This window comes from Hyperoodon ampullatus, assembly GCF_949752795.1.
Source record: "Hyperoodon ampullatus genome assembly, chromosome: 9".
Classification (NCBI taxonomy): Eukaryota; Metazoa; Chordata; class Mammalia; order Artiodactyla; family Ziphiidae; genus Hyperoodon; species Hyperoodon ampullatus.
In genome coordinates this window covers 106444234-106461911 of record NC_136922.1, presented here as the reverse complement: position 1 = coordinate 106461911, position 17678 = coordinate 106444234, and the positions used below count along the sequence as shown (strand labels likewise).

General features: G+C 47.5%; 1 protein-coding gene across 1 annotated transcript in view; it reads right to left on the bottom strand.

Moving 5' to 3' along the window:
• Positions 1-6700: 6700 nt before the first annotated feature.
• Positions 6701-17678, bottom strand: part of RBM33 (RNA binding motif protein 33) — a gene marked incomplete at both ends in the record, with an annotated part of 114088 nt that continues 103110 nt past the window's right edge. Inside the window, 3 exons of the mRNA XM_079711346.1 lie at positions 6701-6749; positions 6999-7087; positions 16641-16829. Of these exons, the coding sequence (XP_079567472.1) occupies positions 6701-6749; positions 6999-7087; positions 16641-16829 (327 nt within the window). The remainder of the gene's footprint in view (positions 6750-6998; positions 7088-16640; positions 16830-17678) is intronic.

The window sequence follows — 17678 nt, the reverse complement described above, 5'->3', positions numbered from 1 at the left end:
GTGTTACAATTAGTGCTGGAGTACAGATTTCCTTTGAAAACCTGTACAGATTATTCGTGATGTTTTAAAAAATTTAAGAAGAGAATATAAGTCTCCCACTTCCAACAAACAAAACCGACAATGACGCCGTCTGCTTGGTCAGTTCAGATTCACGAGACCGTGGACTGTGAGGAACACAGTCACCTGACCCTCCATGAATTAGACACCTGTTCAAGGCCAAGCACTGACCAGAGGAGGTGGATCTGGGGGGCCTGGGGACAACCCCCATCCTCTGAGGGATGGTCCCAGTGCCCTCTGTCCACATGGGTAAGACATGGAATGGACCGAACCCGAGTGCGAGAAAAAATAAAAGCTACAGAACAAAAGCAGAAACTGCAAGTATTTATTAACACATCTTTCAAATTACAGTACAGTTCAAAACATATTTCTCAGCATGGAATCACACAAATGATACACACAAGAATACATTTTTTCCAACCATGTCACAACTCTTCTTCACATATATTCCTGATAAAGCTGTCCCAGTGATTAGAGCAAAGTGAAACATGGGGTAAAACAAGGCAACACCACTTCCCGCAAACGTGTGTAGCGTTCGGTAGAACACGCAGAGCAGACCACCCAGGGGAAAGCGATTCGCTCGGCTCTTGATGTCTCAACTCCCACTGCGCCCCACAACCACAGCTTCTGCCTCGACGCCGAGCTGGCCCAGCCCAGCTCACAGCGATGAGCAACAAGGTTAGGGAGGGTCACAGCCGGCGGCAACAGAGCCAAACAGGTGGCCACCTCCCCGTGGAGGAAGAGGCGCGCTACCACTAACACTGAACCCATGCAAAAGAGGTCCTGCAAAAGTGGATAAAAACAGAGAAGGGGTGATTAATGGCACGGCCGGCGCAGGCTACGGGACGCTGGCTTCCGCGGGGCCCCAGCCCCTGAGTCGGACTGCAAAACAACAGAATCCAGATGTTACTCTCGCCAACCAAAGAAAGACCTGAAGGAACAAACCGTGAGTAAAACCTGTCAAAGCAAAGGTTTAGATGTCATCGAGTTGTCGACACAGCACAAAGATATTCACGGCACTGAGAGGGGAATTCTAAACGTTAACACTTGGACAGGGCAGCCAGGAAGGAGCGCCGTCACCGGATGAAGAAGCCGTCACCAGGGGAGACGGCAGGAGAAGAGAACGGACACCCAGCAATGGCAAGTGAAAGAAGGGGCCGCGCCTGAGGATGGTGGGTGGTGGGTTTGGCAGGGAGAGCCCCGAAGGAAGGAAGGAGGGTGCGCAGCAAGCCTGGCTGACGTGGCCCAGACCCTCCGCAGCAGCAGCACGACCAGACCGGGAGCCCAGCAGAGAGAACCAACTCAACAATGCGGGGGTGGGGGGAGAAAAAAAAATCAGACTTCAGGCTGTGTTGTTGGTGAACCTGAAAATTAAACAGTGGAATGAAAGCCTCAGAGTTAAGATCCTCACAAAGGAAGAACAATTCTGGATCCCATGCCTGTGAAAAGCAAAGCTGAATTATAAAAACAAATGAGTATCTGCTCTTCAGTCAACAGTATACATGTGTTGCACGCATGCGTGGTGCTTTAAAAACATAAATTATATACTCTAAGACAATACTGCAGAGTGCACACAATTTAAAGAGTCCTTTAAAAATCAGGTTCCATTACGTGCCCTTAAAATGAAAAATAGTTTAAAAGAAAATCATGCTAGCAAGAGGTCTTACTTTCTAGAGTATATAAATTACTAAATGCAGAATATATTAAAACAGTACAACTGTTTGTCCACTTTGTGGAAAATATTAAAATTCAAAGACTACATCATGTTCCTTTTTAAAAGGCCTGTATTTTTCTACATACCTTTCAAAATAAGTAAAACAAAACACCAACATGGAGGCCTTTTTACATTTTAGTTGGTACGAAGTAAAAGCAAAAAGCAACTTCTCACTAAAAATACCTGTTCTGCCTGCCCATCTTAATGAAAAGATTTCCTACCAAAACACGGCACAGAAAAGAGCGAGTTAAGACTTTCTGCACCTTCTCTAGAAAGAGCAGGTTACACGTGTAAAACCAATGATCCTTCCCAACCACACGCTACCAGAAGGTATACCTGGGATCCAATATGAATCAGTGAGTTTTGTTTGGTTCTAGGACACAAAACCATGGGCACTTTAAATGAGAAAAATTAATTAGGTTGTAAAAAACCTTACACAAAATCCTTAGGATTTAATAGAAGTCAAGGCTGACTGCCTTTGGAGAGTTCATATTTACCAATGTCCAAAATAATGCGTCATTCACAAATTTTAAGAAGAGCTGAGAAGGTTAATTAAAAATGCTCATTAAATACAATGGAATACCTAAATTTTCCCTCTATCGATGTAACTCCTGTGGCTTCCTTCATGAGGGGTGGGGGCACCTCCTGGTCCTAGTTTGCCTCACCCACACCCCCTCCCTCTGTTGGTTAATTCCCTTTTAGAACTCTGTCACTTAAAACCCTGTAAAAAATCAGTAATACCTTTCAAGCACCCCACCCCCTCCCCCAACAAACAAAGAGAAAGGAGCTGGGCTGTGGGGGGACGGGGCGGGGCGCCTCTAGCTGACTACAGGAAAGTAAAAGCAGCTCTACTGGGGCGCGCGTGAAGCCCGGAGAGGCACCAGGAGAGCAGGGGCAGCGCGGGCCTGCGCCCGCCGGGACACGCTTCTGGACAAGCGGCCCGCTGCCTCTCCAGGATCTAAGGGACAGGAGGGAGGACCAGAAGCCCCCAAGAGCGGCTCTAGGTGCTCTTCACACAGACCTCGACCAAAACCTGACCGTCCCCAGGAGGGGACGACGAGCACACTGAGCTTACCTTCAATTAAAGAACAAAGAAATTTTAAAAAATAAGAAAACAAAAGCCAAACAGAACAAAACAAAAACCAGAAGCCAAAGACACACACACACACACACAAAACAAACAAACAAAAAAAAAGAAAAACAAAAAAAAGAAAGTGACAGGTTCTCAAAACAACACGGCCTCAGTTCTCATCTACCCTCCACGCAAGCCAGCCAGGCCTCCTCCTGTCCGAGAGCCCGGCGGTCCACCGAGCCCAAGGGGCTGGGCCTGGCGCGGACGCCCCTCCTCCAGCCCGGGCCGCCAGCGGACATCTACCGAGCCCACCGTGCCCGCCCGCAGGCCTCCCCCCCAGACCGGCTGACTCCTGTGTGGAGCCAGCGTGTTAGAATAAAGCCTCTGATGGACCCTCGTCACCACCCCTCCGTGCTACAACTCTCCTCGCCCCACGTCTAGGCTCCTTCTTCCCTCACCCTGGACACCTCTCCCAGCCTCCTTCCAGCAACAAAGTGTGTTTGCATACTTAAGCCAAATGCCCTTTAAAAAAAAAGACCCCTTTGTGCAGGATCTAAGCTGTCACAATTCAGAAACGCTACAGAACCAAGCATAAACAATTGTTTATCCAGGACCTTTACAAATCATGAGAAGGAAGACCCCCAATTAGAAATAGTTACGATGACGCCCCCCTCCCCTGCCCTCCCCCTGCCCTCCCCTGCCCTCCCCGGTGGGGAGAGGCACAGACCCCTACTTAGCATGCTGCCTGTCCAGAAAGGGGGGAACCCGCAATGTTTCTTTTGGAAAAAAGAGACGATATTTCTCCTTAAGAAGGATATCACTATAAGAATTTAACAAATGTGGCCAGACCAACGGTAGTGCAAGGTTATGCTCAGGTAAGTAGCTAAGTGAGCTTCTATTACAGCATAAGATCAAAACAAGATATAATGCAAAAAGAAAAAGCACCTCAGGTCCACACAGTCACCTACTGTCTTTACCTTATGAGATATACTGATATTTACTGGCTTCTTGAATTTGTGAACAAATAATACACAGGTCAGGATAAATGTATTGACTTACTACCATCTTTATAAAAATCGAATATACACACAAACACATCAACAATTACGGAACTGTATCCATTAAACTTTGATAAGACAACACTAAAGAACTAACAAATAGCTAAGATGCTGTTGAACTGAAAGCATTTCCAATAACATTTAGTTTTAAGAGGTCCATATTTACATGGTATGTTAACTGCTCCTGCATACCCTTTAAATGCATGATAAAGAAAGAACAAAGATAATGGTTGCAGCAGATCTTCCAAGAGGGTTCAGCTCACGGTGGTCTGATTTCACTGCGAGAAGTGCACCGAAAATGGAAATAACATTCCTTTCTAATTCTGCTTCTTTCTTTCCTTTTCCAGTTTCCCTCAAGGAAACCAAGCCTCTGTTCCCAGGCCTGGCTGGCACTAACAGAGCCCGTGCCCAGGGGCCGTGTGCATCAGGAGGCGACCGCGGGAAGCCTTTCTAAACCAGTCCTTTCCAGAAGGCCCGGCTCGACTAGGCCTTTCAAGAACATTCTGTCAAGAGAAAGCTTACTTCTCTGTGTGTGTAGACTGTTACAGACACACACCTGTTCCGGGGCACCCCTGTCAGACTCAGACAACACAAAAACAGACCTTAAAGTAGCCGTGAGGTCTGCCTTGAACAAAGGTGCCCAAATAGGATTCGTTTCTTACCACTAGCTAGAAGAAAGTATGCCTGAATGGCTACTTTTCAGAGACAACATGCAGATTTTTAGTTTCAAAGCCACAACATACTCAGACTATTTCAAAAAGCGGTAAAATTTTGTAAACTCAGCTCATTGCATCATTAAGTCCTCGATGATAAGTCCATTAACTGTAAGCCTTCCTGCTGCCCAGGGCGGGGAAGTGGTCTGGATCTCTCCTATGTGGTGCCTGCACGCTATCCAACTCACCACTTCAACGCAGCTCTCTGTGGACTGAGCCACATAAGCTACGCTCCTAACCTGTGAACACACCTGTATCTACTACTTGTGAGGACGTGGGCAGTGGCCACTGGCCATCTGGATGCTCCACTGGAGCACCCAGGGCCAGGCTGGCACACACCACCACCTCCCAAGGGTTAGGAAGGGGCTTTCTGGAACACGGGTGGCCAGGCACCTCAGCTCGGGGCGGGGCGGGGGGGGCGGGGGCGGTGTTCTAGTGTGTTCTATGAGTGCCTATAGTTTCCTGGAACCGAAATCTTCTGAAGAGCAGCCATCAACACCCACCTTCACATTCCAGGCTCACTCCTAGCACACAGTACCACAGTGGAATCAATGCTACAAAAAGTCTCCCAGGGTCTGAAATGCTCTCCTCCTCTGGTTCTGGTAACTTAATTTGAAAAAGTAATATAAAATTTCAACTGTGAAAATAAGAAGATACAAGTTCACATGACCTGTGTCTTAGCTCCCAAGAGGAGGCTGAGAGGGAGGGACACCTTGCTGCAGGGGGCTTCCTGCTCACATCTGGTCCTCACTGGACTAACCAGACGCATTAACTGGTGGTAACAGGCTTCTATTTCCCTTAATTCCATTAATAAATCTCACAGGAAATCTTAGGTATAAAATATAGCTAAAAAGTCTGAGTATGCCCCGGTATCATTTGCTCAAATAGTTCAGGTCCACGTTAGAATCCATCCAAAATAGTGAAACTCCTTCGTGAGCAGAAATACAATAAGGCACTTTTTTCCACGTTTGCCCAGAATGAATTTTACTACAGATGACTTTAAGGGGAGGAAGTGTCTCTCACCTGAAGGAGCCTACCCAGCATCCCAGAGACACACTGCGCCACAGCCACGGAGAACGACAAGCTAGCGCAAACGTCCCCTCGCTCTCGGGTCCACTGAAGGACAGCGCAGCCCCTGCTCAAAAGGCCTTCAAAAAAGAAAATCTTAATCACAGGTTGCCCAAGAATGTTCTATATGCGTCACAGAGCCGGTGACATGAATATGCCACTTGGGGCTGCATTTAAAAAGAGGAAAAAACAGGCCTGCGAAAGCTTCCGGCTGTCCTACCCTCCTCACCTGGCAGGTATGCTACGCAGCTCGCCTAGGAGGGAGCCCAGCGAGGGCTGGAGGCGAGGGCGTCCGGACACCTGCTCTCAGCCTGGGGGCGCGTGACGATACCCAGCAGCACTTCCGCCGCCTTCAGGACGAGTATAAAAAGGGGCGTTCCCTTTGGAACTAGGACTATACAGTTGGCGCTTTTGGAATATTTACAAGAAGCAGAATCGGCCACACACTTGGCACCACTCCCAACCACCCTCATACCCTGCTTTCCAGGATATGCAACTGCCAATCATAATCACCCGAATTTTAACCTACGTTTTTACAAGAGCCTTTTGAGGGCTTTCTGAGACAGTAAAACAAGTGAAGCTGGTTGAGAAAACGCTCATCTAGCCTGCACTGAAGATAAGTGCAACCATTATCAAATATTCTTTGCTGTGAAAATTACTGAGAATTTGTGACATTAATGCTCTTTACTCACTCTAGGTCGCTGTAATCGATCATACATGAGATCACGAGGAACGATGTGTACATGCATTGTAAGCACTTTGAACACAAAAGAAAGCGAAACCTGTAGTTCTTTGTGGTGACAAGAGAATGTGAAGCGATCTAACACCGAGTCGAGTCTGCCGCGTCCCGTAAGGCCAGCTCTTCTGGAATCAGTGCTGGGCCGCTGGGCGCTCCGGACAACAGCCACGCAGGGCTGCGGACGGAGAGACCTAAGCTTGCGGGGCTCTGCGCAGCAGCTCCCGGGAAGAAATTCCACAGCGCGTGTGCAGCGTTACGGTCAGGCTCTCCTGCCAGAAATCACTCAACGATCAGGGCCACATTTATGTGGGACAAATCTATCATATGCCTGTGGGGATTTAAAGAAACAATGACCATTAAACTACCTCTGCACATCAGCAGCCACCTGATCAAGTAGAAGAAAACATGCAGACTGACAGAGAAGATCCACACAAAGCCAGGAGTAACCACCCACGTCACAAAAGGAGGCGACGTGCCCTCTCTCTGCACCCCTGGTGCGTCTCCGCAGAGACAGACAGCAGGCGGCAGCAACAGACCCCTGCCATCTCCCACCTGTCACCAGGGAATCCAAGGCTACCTGTGGAACTTCTGCTGAAACGCTAATGCGTGAGCGGGTTCCTTGAACTTGGCTATGGCTTTCCGCTGCTGGGGAAGCATCTGTAAACTCTGAAGGAAGATAACAGAAATACTTTAGAATCTTGTTGTAGAGGGTGTAATATATATATATATATATATAAATAAAAATATATATAATATTTATTTATTTATTTTTATACATCAGATTTAATGCAAAATTTGAGTCCAGGCTGACCCTTAGATCACTAAAACAAACTAATTCTACCTCCCCGGCAATGTTTTGTAATCTATCCAGATAATCTATCCAACAACAGTGCTCCAGTAAGTCACTGCCCTGAGCAGCACTCATTCGTATCCTCACAGCTTGGTGTTAAGACCTCCCTTCCATCATGGGGGCTTCCCTGGTGGCGCAGTGGTTAAGAATCCACCTGCCAATGCAGGGGACACACGTTCGAGCCCTGATCCGGGAAGAGCCCACACGCCGCGGAGCAACTAAGCCCACGAGCCACAGCTACTGAAGCCCGCGCGCCTAGAGCCCGTGCTCCGCAACAAGAGAAGCCACTGCAATGAGAAGCCCACGCACCGCAACGAAGAGTAGCCCCTGCTCGCCGCAACTAGAGAAAGCCCGCGCACAGTAATGAAGACCCAACGCAGCCAAAAAATAATAAATAAAATAAATAAATAAATAAATAAATATATATATATATATATATATATATATATATATATATATATATATATATATATATATATATATAAGACCTTCCACCATTTGCCCCGTCAGCCACCTAATCTCTCTAAGCCTTCTTGGGGAGGCCCAGGACAGGTGTCCTTGGAGAGTTACTTTCTGCTTTCACGTCTTCCTGTCAGGCGATTTTCCACGGGGCCCTCAGTCAGCTTTTTAAAAGCACAATACTCATCATACAGGACGAACTGCTGTAATGCAACGGGACCCCACAGTCAGAGTGGGCAGTTACCTCCTAATTACCACTGGGGTAAATTAAGGGTTTCATATATGTAGGTGGGCCACAGTGAGGGGCGGCTGTGTCTGTGGCAACCATCAGCACAATTTGGTCACGGTCTGTGCTTTAAAAGGTCTGAGAGAAGTGGCATCTTAAATTAAACCTTTAGGGGACTTCCCTGGCGGTCCAGTGGTTAAGCCTTCGTCTTCCAATGCAGTGGGTGCGGGTTTGATCCTTGGTCGGGGAGCTAAGATCCCACATGCCTCGTGGCCAAAAAAGCCAAAACATAGAAGCAATACTGTAAGAAATTCAATAAAGACTTTAAAAATGGTCCACATCAAAAAAACCTTAAAAAAAAATTAGATCTTTAGGATCTGAAACAACCATTCCTGAGGCTACTGTTTGAGTTCATGAAGAAGATGGATCCATCAAGTGAAGAGACTGGTGCAGGGACAGTGAACTTACACTGGTCCTCCCTCACACTTGCCCTGAGGACAAGGGCCAGCTTTGTGCTCCCCCGAGGCCTGGGGATGTAGGATTCTAGGATTTGGGAGGGATGGGCCGGAGGAGAATTTGGATTTCTCAGCCGGCCCCACTCTCGAGTCTGATCCTTCTCAAGCATTTTGGTGACTTGCCATGTGGTCTGGGGCAATGAGCAAAGTGGCAGGGGGGCCTTGCTACCACGGGGACACAGCCTGAGGAAGCAGCACAGGACTCAGAGGCGGGGAACCGTCTGCTGTGTCTGGGCTTCTGTCCAGTGACGTTTAACAGCCAGAAAAAATAACTAATGGTAACACACAACCCTTTAGAAGTGTTTACACACGTGGCTGTTTCATTTTAAAGCATCTGTTCAAAGACCTACAACAAAAGCACATAGCCAAAATATCAATTCCTTGAAATATGTTCAAAAAAGGTATACTGTAGGGCTTCCCTGGTGGCGCAGTGGTTGAGAGTCTGCCTGCCAATGCAGGGGACACGGGTTCGTGCCCCGGTCCGGGAAGATCCCACGTGCCGCGGAGCGGCTGGGCCCGTGAGCCATGGCCGCTGAGCCTGCGCGTCCGGAGCCTGTGCTCCGCAACGGGAGAGGCCACAGCAGTGAGAGGCCCGCGTACCGCAAAAAAAAAAAAAAAAAAAAAAAAAGGTATACTGTAAATGAAATAAGCACTCTCCATTTTAGTAAACACAGAACTCCCATGAGTAAAACATGACCAGGACAGCACTAAAAAAATATTCTTTCTAAAAAGTTGCTTTTCAGTGCTTCACACAGAAATAAACAGTTTCAGGTCTCCACATTACATGGCACTGAGGTTTGCACACAGGCTCCCCTCGGAGGAGCAGTCAGATAGTCTGGGGCACATCACCAACCAGACCCGGACCAGTGCAAGGACCAGGTCCGGAGGTGACAGAGGCAGCCACTAGGCAGCAGTGAGCTCTGTCTGCCTGGTTTTCTGAAGCCAGTTTAGTAGTTACCAGAGTTTTCCTCTTCTTTCAGATATAAAAACCAGACGCAGAAGATTTTTCTTGATGATTTCACTTATCATTAAGTTAACTGGACAAGTAAAGCTCAGCAACTTGGTCTTTAATTAATGCCATCAATTAATTTCTCTTGGACACACTGTCAGCATGCGGCTTTTCTGGCCTCTCAAATTCCACTTCTGTTACTTGACAAAGACCTGTTTTCTCTGCCAGCCCCAGCTTCCGGCTCACGCCCACTCTGTGTTTTATTCTTGAATCATCTCCAGCTGTTGAAGCTCTTCTGGAACTGCTCCTGAAGAGAAAATGCAAGAGAAAATGCCGTGCTGTCCTGTCACCACCAGAGGAGGCCAGAGAAGAAGGTGGGTAAGAGCCTGCTTCAAGTCACAAGTCCAACCCAAGCACTGCAGCAGAACCTCCCACCAGGCCCTACTTTCTGATTCGATCTCGGGCGCCTTAGGCACCCTTTTCCTCTTCCGGCCACATGGCTGCAGTGCTGGAGGGCGCTGATGTGTAGGCACAGCTTCATGCTAACTGCTGCCATCACTGTGGCAGTTCTTACCACAAGACTTAGAAGAACTTACCTAAACTTATTTTGTCCAAAACTACAAAAATCGCTCAAATAGGAACTGACAAGAAAAAACTAACTTGTTATGGTATCACAAATAATTATGCACACTCTACAATTCACAGATGGAATCTGGATTTTGAAAATACTATGCTCTTCTTTTGAGAAAAAGCATGTCTAGATGTCATTTCCTCTAGGTGATTTCACAATGTGGAATGAAGGCATGAAGCTTCCTCTTTACCATTTACCAATTTATAAGGTAAGAGGTAAGAAGACAGCTTATCTGTATCTAAATGGTTTAAAGCTCAATTTGATTGAGAAGGTATCAATCAAGAGAGCATAAACTTTCGATGAATTTTTTTTTAATATTTATTTACTTATTTGTTGGCTGCGTCAGGTCTTAGTTGCAGCATGCAGGATCTTTCGTTGAGGCGCACGGGCTCCTCTCTAGTTGTGGCACGCAGGCTTAGTTGCCCTGTGGCATGTGGGATCTTAGTTCCCCGACCAGGGATGGAACCTGCGTCCCCTGCATTTCAAGACGGATTCTTAACCACTGGACCACCAGGGAGGTCCCTCAATGAAATTTTTAAATCACAGGAAGGAGTTGGTTCTCAATAGTCAACAAAAGTAATAAGAACACTGTCTTAAAATTTGTTTTCTGTCTGTTCCCCTTTATTGACATTTTTGCACCCTTTTCCGAAAAACAAAACCTATTTTCAGATATAACATTGAATTGCTAAAACTGTCAATATTCAACCATTTCTGACCCACCAAAACGACAAGTATTAGCGATCACTTTACTGGGAAGCGAGGAAAAGACACTGTCCACTAATAAGCTAAAAACTTATTACGATCACCAGCTTCTACTTTGAAAATATGTGCTTCTGCTAATCAGTAGCCCACTTACAAATAATTAAACACTTCAATTCACCCAGAATGAACGAAGAGTTAAACTTTGTCTCCAGTCTACACACTCACTCTGACCCCACCCCATCTCCCCCACAAATACAGTACTGGCCCTCGGAGAGACAGGCTAACTTGCCCACGCCCACCCTGATATACTTCTCATTTTTCAGAGACAAGACATCTGCAGAAAATTTGAGAATAACTGTGCTACTGTAAGTAGCAAAATACCAGTTAAAATACTCCTTTAGTTGGCCGCTTCCTTTGTTTATATTCAGCCATCCCATTCAGGGCCATTTGACTGAACTGCCACAAGGCACTACATTAACAGTAGAAAAGCTGTGACAACCTACAATTTAAGTCCAGAAAAATGTCCATGCTGTTCAGAACCTTGGCCGTTTTTTCCCTGATTAGGAAAAGTTCTTCCTCTTTCTAGAAAGAGCTTGTGTTCATGTCCATGTATACTAATAAATTACAATATTAAGGGGATTCTTTTTTTTTAACATCTTTATTGGAGTATAATTGCTTTACATTGTTGTGTTAGTTTCTGCTGTATAACAAAGTGAATCAGCTATACGTACACTTATATCCCCATATGAATGTTAAGGGGATTCTGAAATGATTCTGCAGTCCTGAAAATCAATTAAACTATTCTCCCACTCTGGCCAACAGTTCCCAGAACCTTCAGGAATCAACCTAAAGCCAAAAATGATATTGATATTAGTTGTTTTAAACAAGTGAAATTGCTCAAACAAGAGCCCCACTGATCAATCATTAGAAATCTACTCTCTCGGGCTCCACCCCAGACCTGATAAGATACCCTGGGGTGGGCCCAGCCTCCAGGGAAAGCTTGGGAGCCATCAAGGGACACGCACTAGGTCCTCCTTTCTCACGCGATGGCACCTGCACGTGTTGGTGGCAGCTGGCCTATGCCCATTAAACCTTTTCTTCTCTGGCCTCGCAGTCGGGCTCCTCAAGCCAGTCCTCGGGCAGCATGGCGCACGACCCCTTCATTCCGGACCCTTTCTGTGCACAGCCCACTCGACCCTCTCGCTGGTGACGGGGCAGCGTCTCAGGCTGCTTTTCACGGAAATCAACGACTCCTCCCGTACCTGTTCATATTTAACTAATCATCGCAGCGTGTGCGGTTTTTTTTGATGCCAATTCTGTTTTTTCCTCGAGTCCTGTGTTTGGGCTTCTTGTGTCCACGGCGTAAGTGCTGTTCTTTCTGCTCTGATACAGTTTAAAGACATTCTGAGGCCCTCTTCTTCCACACTCACCTTCATCTTGTACAAACGTGCCCTGCAGGTAACAGCCCGTGTCTTATCACATGGTCTGCCTGGAATCCTCTTTTTTCTTTTGGGATTATTTACAACAGTGTTTTCAGAACTCTGTGTGGGAGCCTCCAATTAACAGTTTTTCCCATTACGGTTTCAGATCATGCGGCCATGGCTATATTTTCTTTAAACCTCGTGACGTCGGTTTTCGGAAAGTCTACATTTGACTATGCCTGGTGTTTTCCTTCCCAAACGTCCTGAACTTCAAAATGACTGAAGTGCTTTCACTGAGATCCCAGCTTTCTCCACATGACCCACCAGCCATCCCTGGTCAGTCAGAACCAGACGCAAAGAAGGTAAGATGGTCTCATCCCAGAAACGAGATGCTCCAATGTGACCCCACATTACACGACTGCTCAAAAGGGCTCCCCCTCACTGGGCGGCCCAAGACACCCGCCAGAATGAGGGCTTTCCAAGTGTCTGGTTCCCTGGCACTACCGCGTTGGGAGCTTGGCAAACGTGGTGGATCCCGGACGGCCTCTCCTCAGCAGCCTGAAGCGAACCCCCCAGAAGACTCTGCTCTGGGACAACAGGCCGCCTTTCAAGAGCACACGCTTTCCCTCAATGGCATGTGGAGGCCTCCGTGTTTCTTCCATTCCCCCTTGCGGGTGACGCCACGGAATGGTGAAAGGGGTAGGAGACAGCGTTTGCAAGCTTGTGTGGTTCATGAGACTCACGTAGGTGAAGTACTTGGTTGGGAAGCTGCACACCAATAAACGGCAGACTCGGGACCGAAACCGAAGCCCTCTCTCAAAGCCCAACACTTGCTGCTGCACTGCCACGTCCCGGAGGGCCCGGCAGCTTCGAGAATGAGCTGCCATGGCCACTCCGGTCACTCGGGCTCTCGGTTTAGCAACTACCTTCCAGGGTTGTTGGAGAAATCAGGAAAGACGCCGGGGAAAAGTGAACAGCGCGGTGCCAGGCACGTGCTGGCCTGATCTAAGCCTCCGCTGTTATCCCTGCCGTTGCTCGTGGCCAGTGCCGCCTTTTTAGTTTAGTGATGATCACAACAAGGAAAATACTTTTATTTTCACACCATGGCATTTCGTTTCTCTATAGGATAACACATTTTTCTTAACAGTTTCAGGTAAAATCCCACAAACAGGGAAGTAAGGATAACTAAGCAAAGGGGTTCAGAAGTTATAACCACCTCACCTCCTGACCCTAAGAGTTAGCTCGGCTTCAGTCTTCCGGAACGCAGCGGGAGGCCGCTCCCTGGGAACGTGCGTCGGTCACCAGAGGGGCACCTGCGCGAGGCTCACCTGTCTGTGGAGCCCCCATGCCCCCGCACAAGTCCGCCTCCCAGAGCCCCACACGCACCCAGCCGGCCCCTCCCTTCCCTAAGAGCAAGACCCCCCAGTGTCCGGGCAGAACCTCCTTTCTGATTCTTTCCCTATCACTGCTAGAGAGTACCAGGTGGGCTTATTCTCACTGCACCCTCTCACCTGAAACTCTCAAACACGTTGCGATGCTTCCTGTGTCATTTCTACCACTGGTCAGAACACTTCTACAAAATCCTATCCTTTTTCCTTATTCTGTCAGGGAGACTACAGATACATGTCTTTAAAAAGGACTCTTTAGAGAGGCTTATGAGAACAGGTTAAGGGGACAGCACACTAACCGGGGAGTGACGCCGCCACAGAAGAGAAGCAGAGCTGACGTGCTGTGACTGCCGGTCCCATAACTAAAGGCCCAAAGGAACCGCCTTCCTAGTCCAGACACCACCTCTTGCTGTTACACTAAGTGAACGCCAGGTGGCACCACAGCCCAGCCCACCAGAGGCTTGACACACGTTTCTTCCTCAGCCAGCGCAGCGGGGCACGGGGCCTGGGTCCCCTAACCATCCCTCTGAAGTGTACTTATAGTTAAACCACAATGAAGTCTTGTTATAAACGCCTTTAAATAATTTATACCTAGCAATATCATTCTTTAGCTATCTAATGCTGGCAGAAGCTTGCTATTGACAGATCAGTTTGTTTGTTTTGCGGTACGCGGGCCTCTCACTGTTGTGGCCTCTCCCGTTGCGGAGCACAGGCTCCGGATATGCAGGCTCAGCGGCCATGGCTCACGGGCCCAGCCGCTCCGCGGCATGTGGGATCTTCCCGGACCGGGGCACGAACCCGCGTCCCCTGCATCGGCAGGCGGACTCTCAACCACTGCGCCACCAGGGAAGCCCTGTTTGTTTTTAAATTGAGAAACTCAGCACTTTGTGAATGCAGTGTTTAAAAATCTATAAGCTCTCCCTCAAAACCATTCTACGGAACTAAGTAAGACTGGCAAGAAATGAGAGCTCTGCTTTTTGCTCCCTGGGATGGACAAACGTGCCCTACTGAGTAAGTGCTAGATTCATCCATCACCCTCCGGGATTTTTTACGGTGGCATTTTCAGGGTACCTGATGTAACTCAGAAAACACCACTCTCATTTTCCTATCTTCCTCTCCCTTTCTAGTTAAGAGAAGCCCTTAAAACACTTGACATTGTTTTTGCCTGGCTTTAAGTGCCCTCAGTTAAACTTTACTTAACACAATGACCTCTAATCCTTTTTTCCAGAACAGGAGAAAAAAAAAATAAAAAAGGCAAATGGGAGGAAAGATGGCCCCCAAAATGCAGCACTCAAAATTCAGTTTTTAAGATGGATAAAACCAAGGTTAGGTGTTTTAGCAGTGGCTCCAAGCTAACTTTTGCAGGGCAGTCAACCTCACACAGTGCTGTAAGCAGCAACAGCACTGCCATTCACACTTCTTGAAAACTGAATCACATTCAAGGATGCTCAAGAGAGTTATCAAGACTACGTAGGAGGAAGCAAAGTCCAGAAAACGAGCAGGTCACATGTGGAAAGCAACAGTGCTACCACTTCCCACCCAAACACAGACACCAGGAACACGAGCCCTCAGAGAACAGACTGGACTAGGCCCCGGGTCTTTAACTCCAGGCTCCCTGGTGAACTGTGAACTGTGACCCCAAGTTTTCAACCGCCATTTGTCTGAGAATCCACTCAGGATAACCATATTTTAATACATCGTAAGTTCTCTAATGCCAGTTCTGTTCCTGCAAATTAATCCGTGTTATGACGGACTGTCCAAGGACAACTCTCCTTGGCCATGAGCTTAATACCTCTTGATGACTGACAAGCCGCTCCTGACCACACAGCTGGGAAACTGACCCTCCTAAAAACAGAAGCCACAGCCTCTGGTTAACGTTTCGCTATTACATACACATGAAAACTAAGCTTAACCACCTCTCTGAGAATCCAAGGATGAAGGCAGAAGTAGTTAAACCTCAACAACGACATCATCTCGGAAGGGCTTCCACCTACGCCTCACTCTTGTCAACACTCAATGGTAGATGAAGGCTTAAAATACACTAAAAATTAATTACTTGTGTCAACTCTGTTTCCCCATTAACCCATGAAGCAAGAGACCTTAAGAGAAAGCACTCTGTGTTTTTTGTGTTCTTTTTTTTTTTGGCCATGCCGCTTTCAGGACCTTAGTTCTCCCTGACCAGGGATCAAACCTGTGCCCCCTGCAGTGTAACCACTGGACCGCCAGGGAAGTCCCCTTTCTCTGCACTTTTTACTCAGAAATCTAACATTCACACTCCACGTCCTACGATTTGCATCAAACATCCTTCGGAAGTGCTCCAGCCTCAGACACGGATCCTGGCGCAGGACGGGGGGGGTGTGCTGCTCACAGCTGTGACTCGGTGGCGGGCGGTGGGGGAGGCGGGGAGCTGGTAGGAAAGGCCAGAGCTGGGGACTAGAGACACACTGCTCAAGGAAAACCAGGTCTACCCACTGCGCTGGTTTACCTCCAGGGCTCTAGAGGCTGGAGCGATCAGGGATTTCAGTGGCAATGTTTGTTTACAGCACAACTGGAGACCTATCTGCAGCCAGCTCAGCAGAGATCTTCACGCATTTAGAATTAGCCAGTTTTAAAATTAAGAGACCAAAATATAGTCCACATTATTTCACATTTGTAAAGTCTAAAGCAAGTTCCACAGGTGTTAACATGTGAGGCTATTTCTGAAAATTAAGGTCAAAAGGCTAAATACTTTAAAATTTTAAAACTGTTACACACAAAACAAGTGTGTGATAGAGCAAAAAGATTGTGTGTTTGGGTGCATATAAGAACTTTAGGATAATTTGAGGATTTCAAAGGATAATTTGTTCAGCTAGAATAAATATTTCAGAACGTTTCTGAGCACCTGATAATTTCCAAATAATCTAACCCTAAGGCAAAAGTTCTGGCATCAAGTGTGCACAGTAGATAAAATATTTGTCTTTCTTCTCAAGAGTACTGTTTTAACATGAAGTAACCAACACAACGGGATTTTAAATGAAGAAATAACCGAGTCTTGGGAAGGACAAAGGGCACAGACAGAAGGGGCCCCAGGTGACCCACCTGAATGGGTCCTACTGACATCAGCAGGCTCTTCAGCTGGGCGTCAGTAGTGGATGAAGAAAGCCCTTCAACAGACACGACGCAGGGCTGAGGCTTGCACTCCACCACCCGGAGATTCTGCTTGTTGGGCATCAGGCGGCCCCGGCCCATCGCACCTGCCATTCCCCGGCCGCGCCCGTGCATGAGGACCTGGCAACAACAAAAGGAACGATTCAAGGTTGAAGCTTGGGGTTTCTTTTCACAGCTACTAAGATACAAAAGTGAACAAATCAGAATCCATTAAAATATACCGTGAGTGGCAGGACCTTCTGTAGTTTTTATCCACTATCAGAAAAGGGTTTAATGTCTAAATAAGACCACAGTACCCAGCAAACTGGAGTGAAAGAAAAGGAAGGAAAAGGAAGTAGCAAAGTCTGCACCTATCTTGGTGCCGAGCATGGTACTAGGTAGGCACTTTCTGTGCTACCATCCTTCTGTAGACGAAGCAGCAGGATCACAGGGGTTCAGAAACTTGCCGCGAGTAACACAAAGATCTGGGTCCAGTCCTTATCGGCCCTAGAGCCCTAATTTCTCCCACTGTATCCCAGGCAAACCCAGCGGGGACCAGGGGACTGTGCATGGTGCTCCCCACAGCTGCCTCCCTGTCACTGCGAGCCACAACCCTACGTACCCTGGAGGGCAGATTCTGCAGCAGGAGTCTCCCACCGGCTGCACCACTGCACGTTACATTCCTCTGCAGGGCTTTCAAAACAAAACCAAAAACCCAAACTACAACGACTGAGTGTCCCTGTCCCCCACCAAAATTACAACATCACTGGCCTAAGGTGGGGCCCAGACCTTAGCATTTTTTAAAGCCGTCCAGGGCTCAAAACCACTGTTCTGGGATCTTTTAAACAAGAAGGAACAGCTGAGCTTTCCGGTCTTTTCTAATCCGGAAATTAGATAAAGCACCAGCACCCCCCAGATCAGGAGAACAGTGAAATGCAGACACGGATGTGACTGGGCTCACTGGGTTTTCCAGACATCCTGCCCAACTCT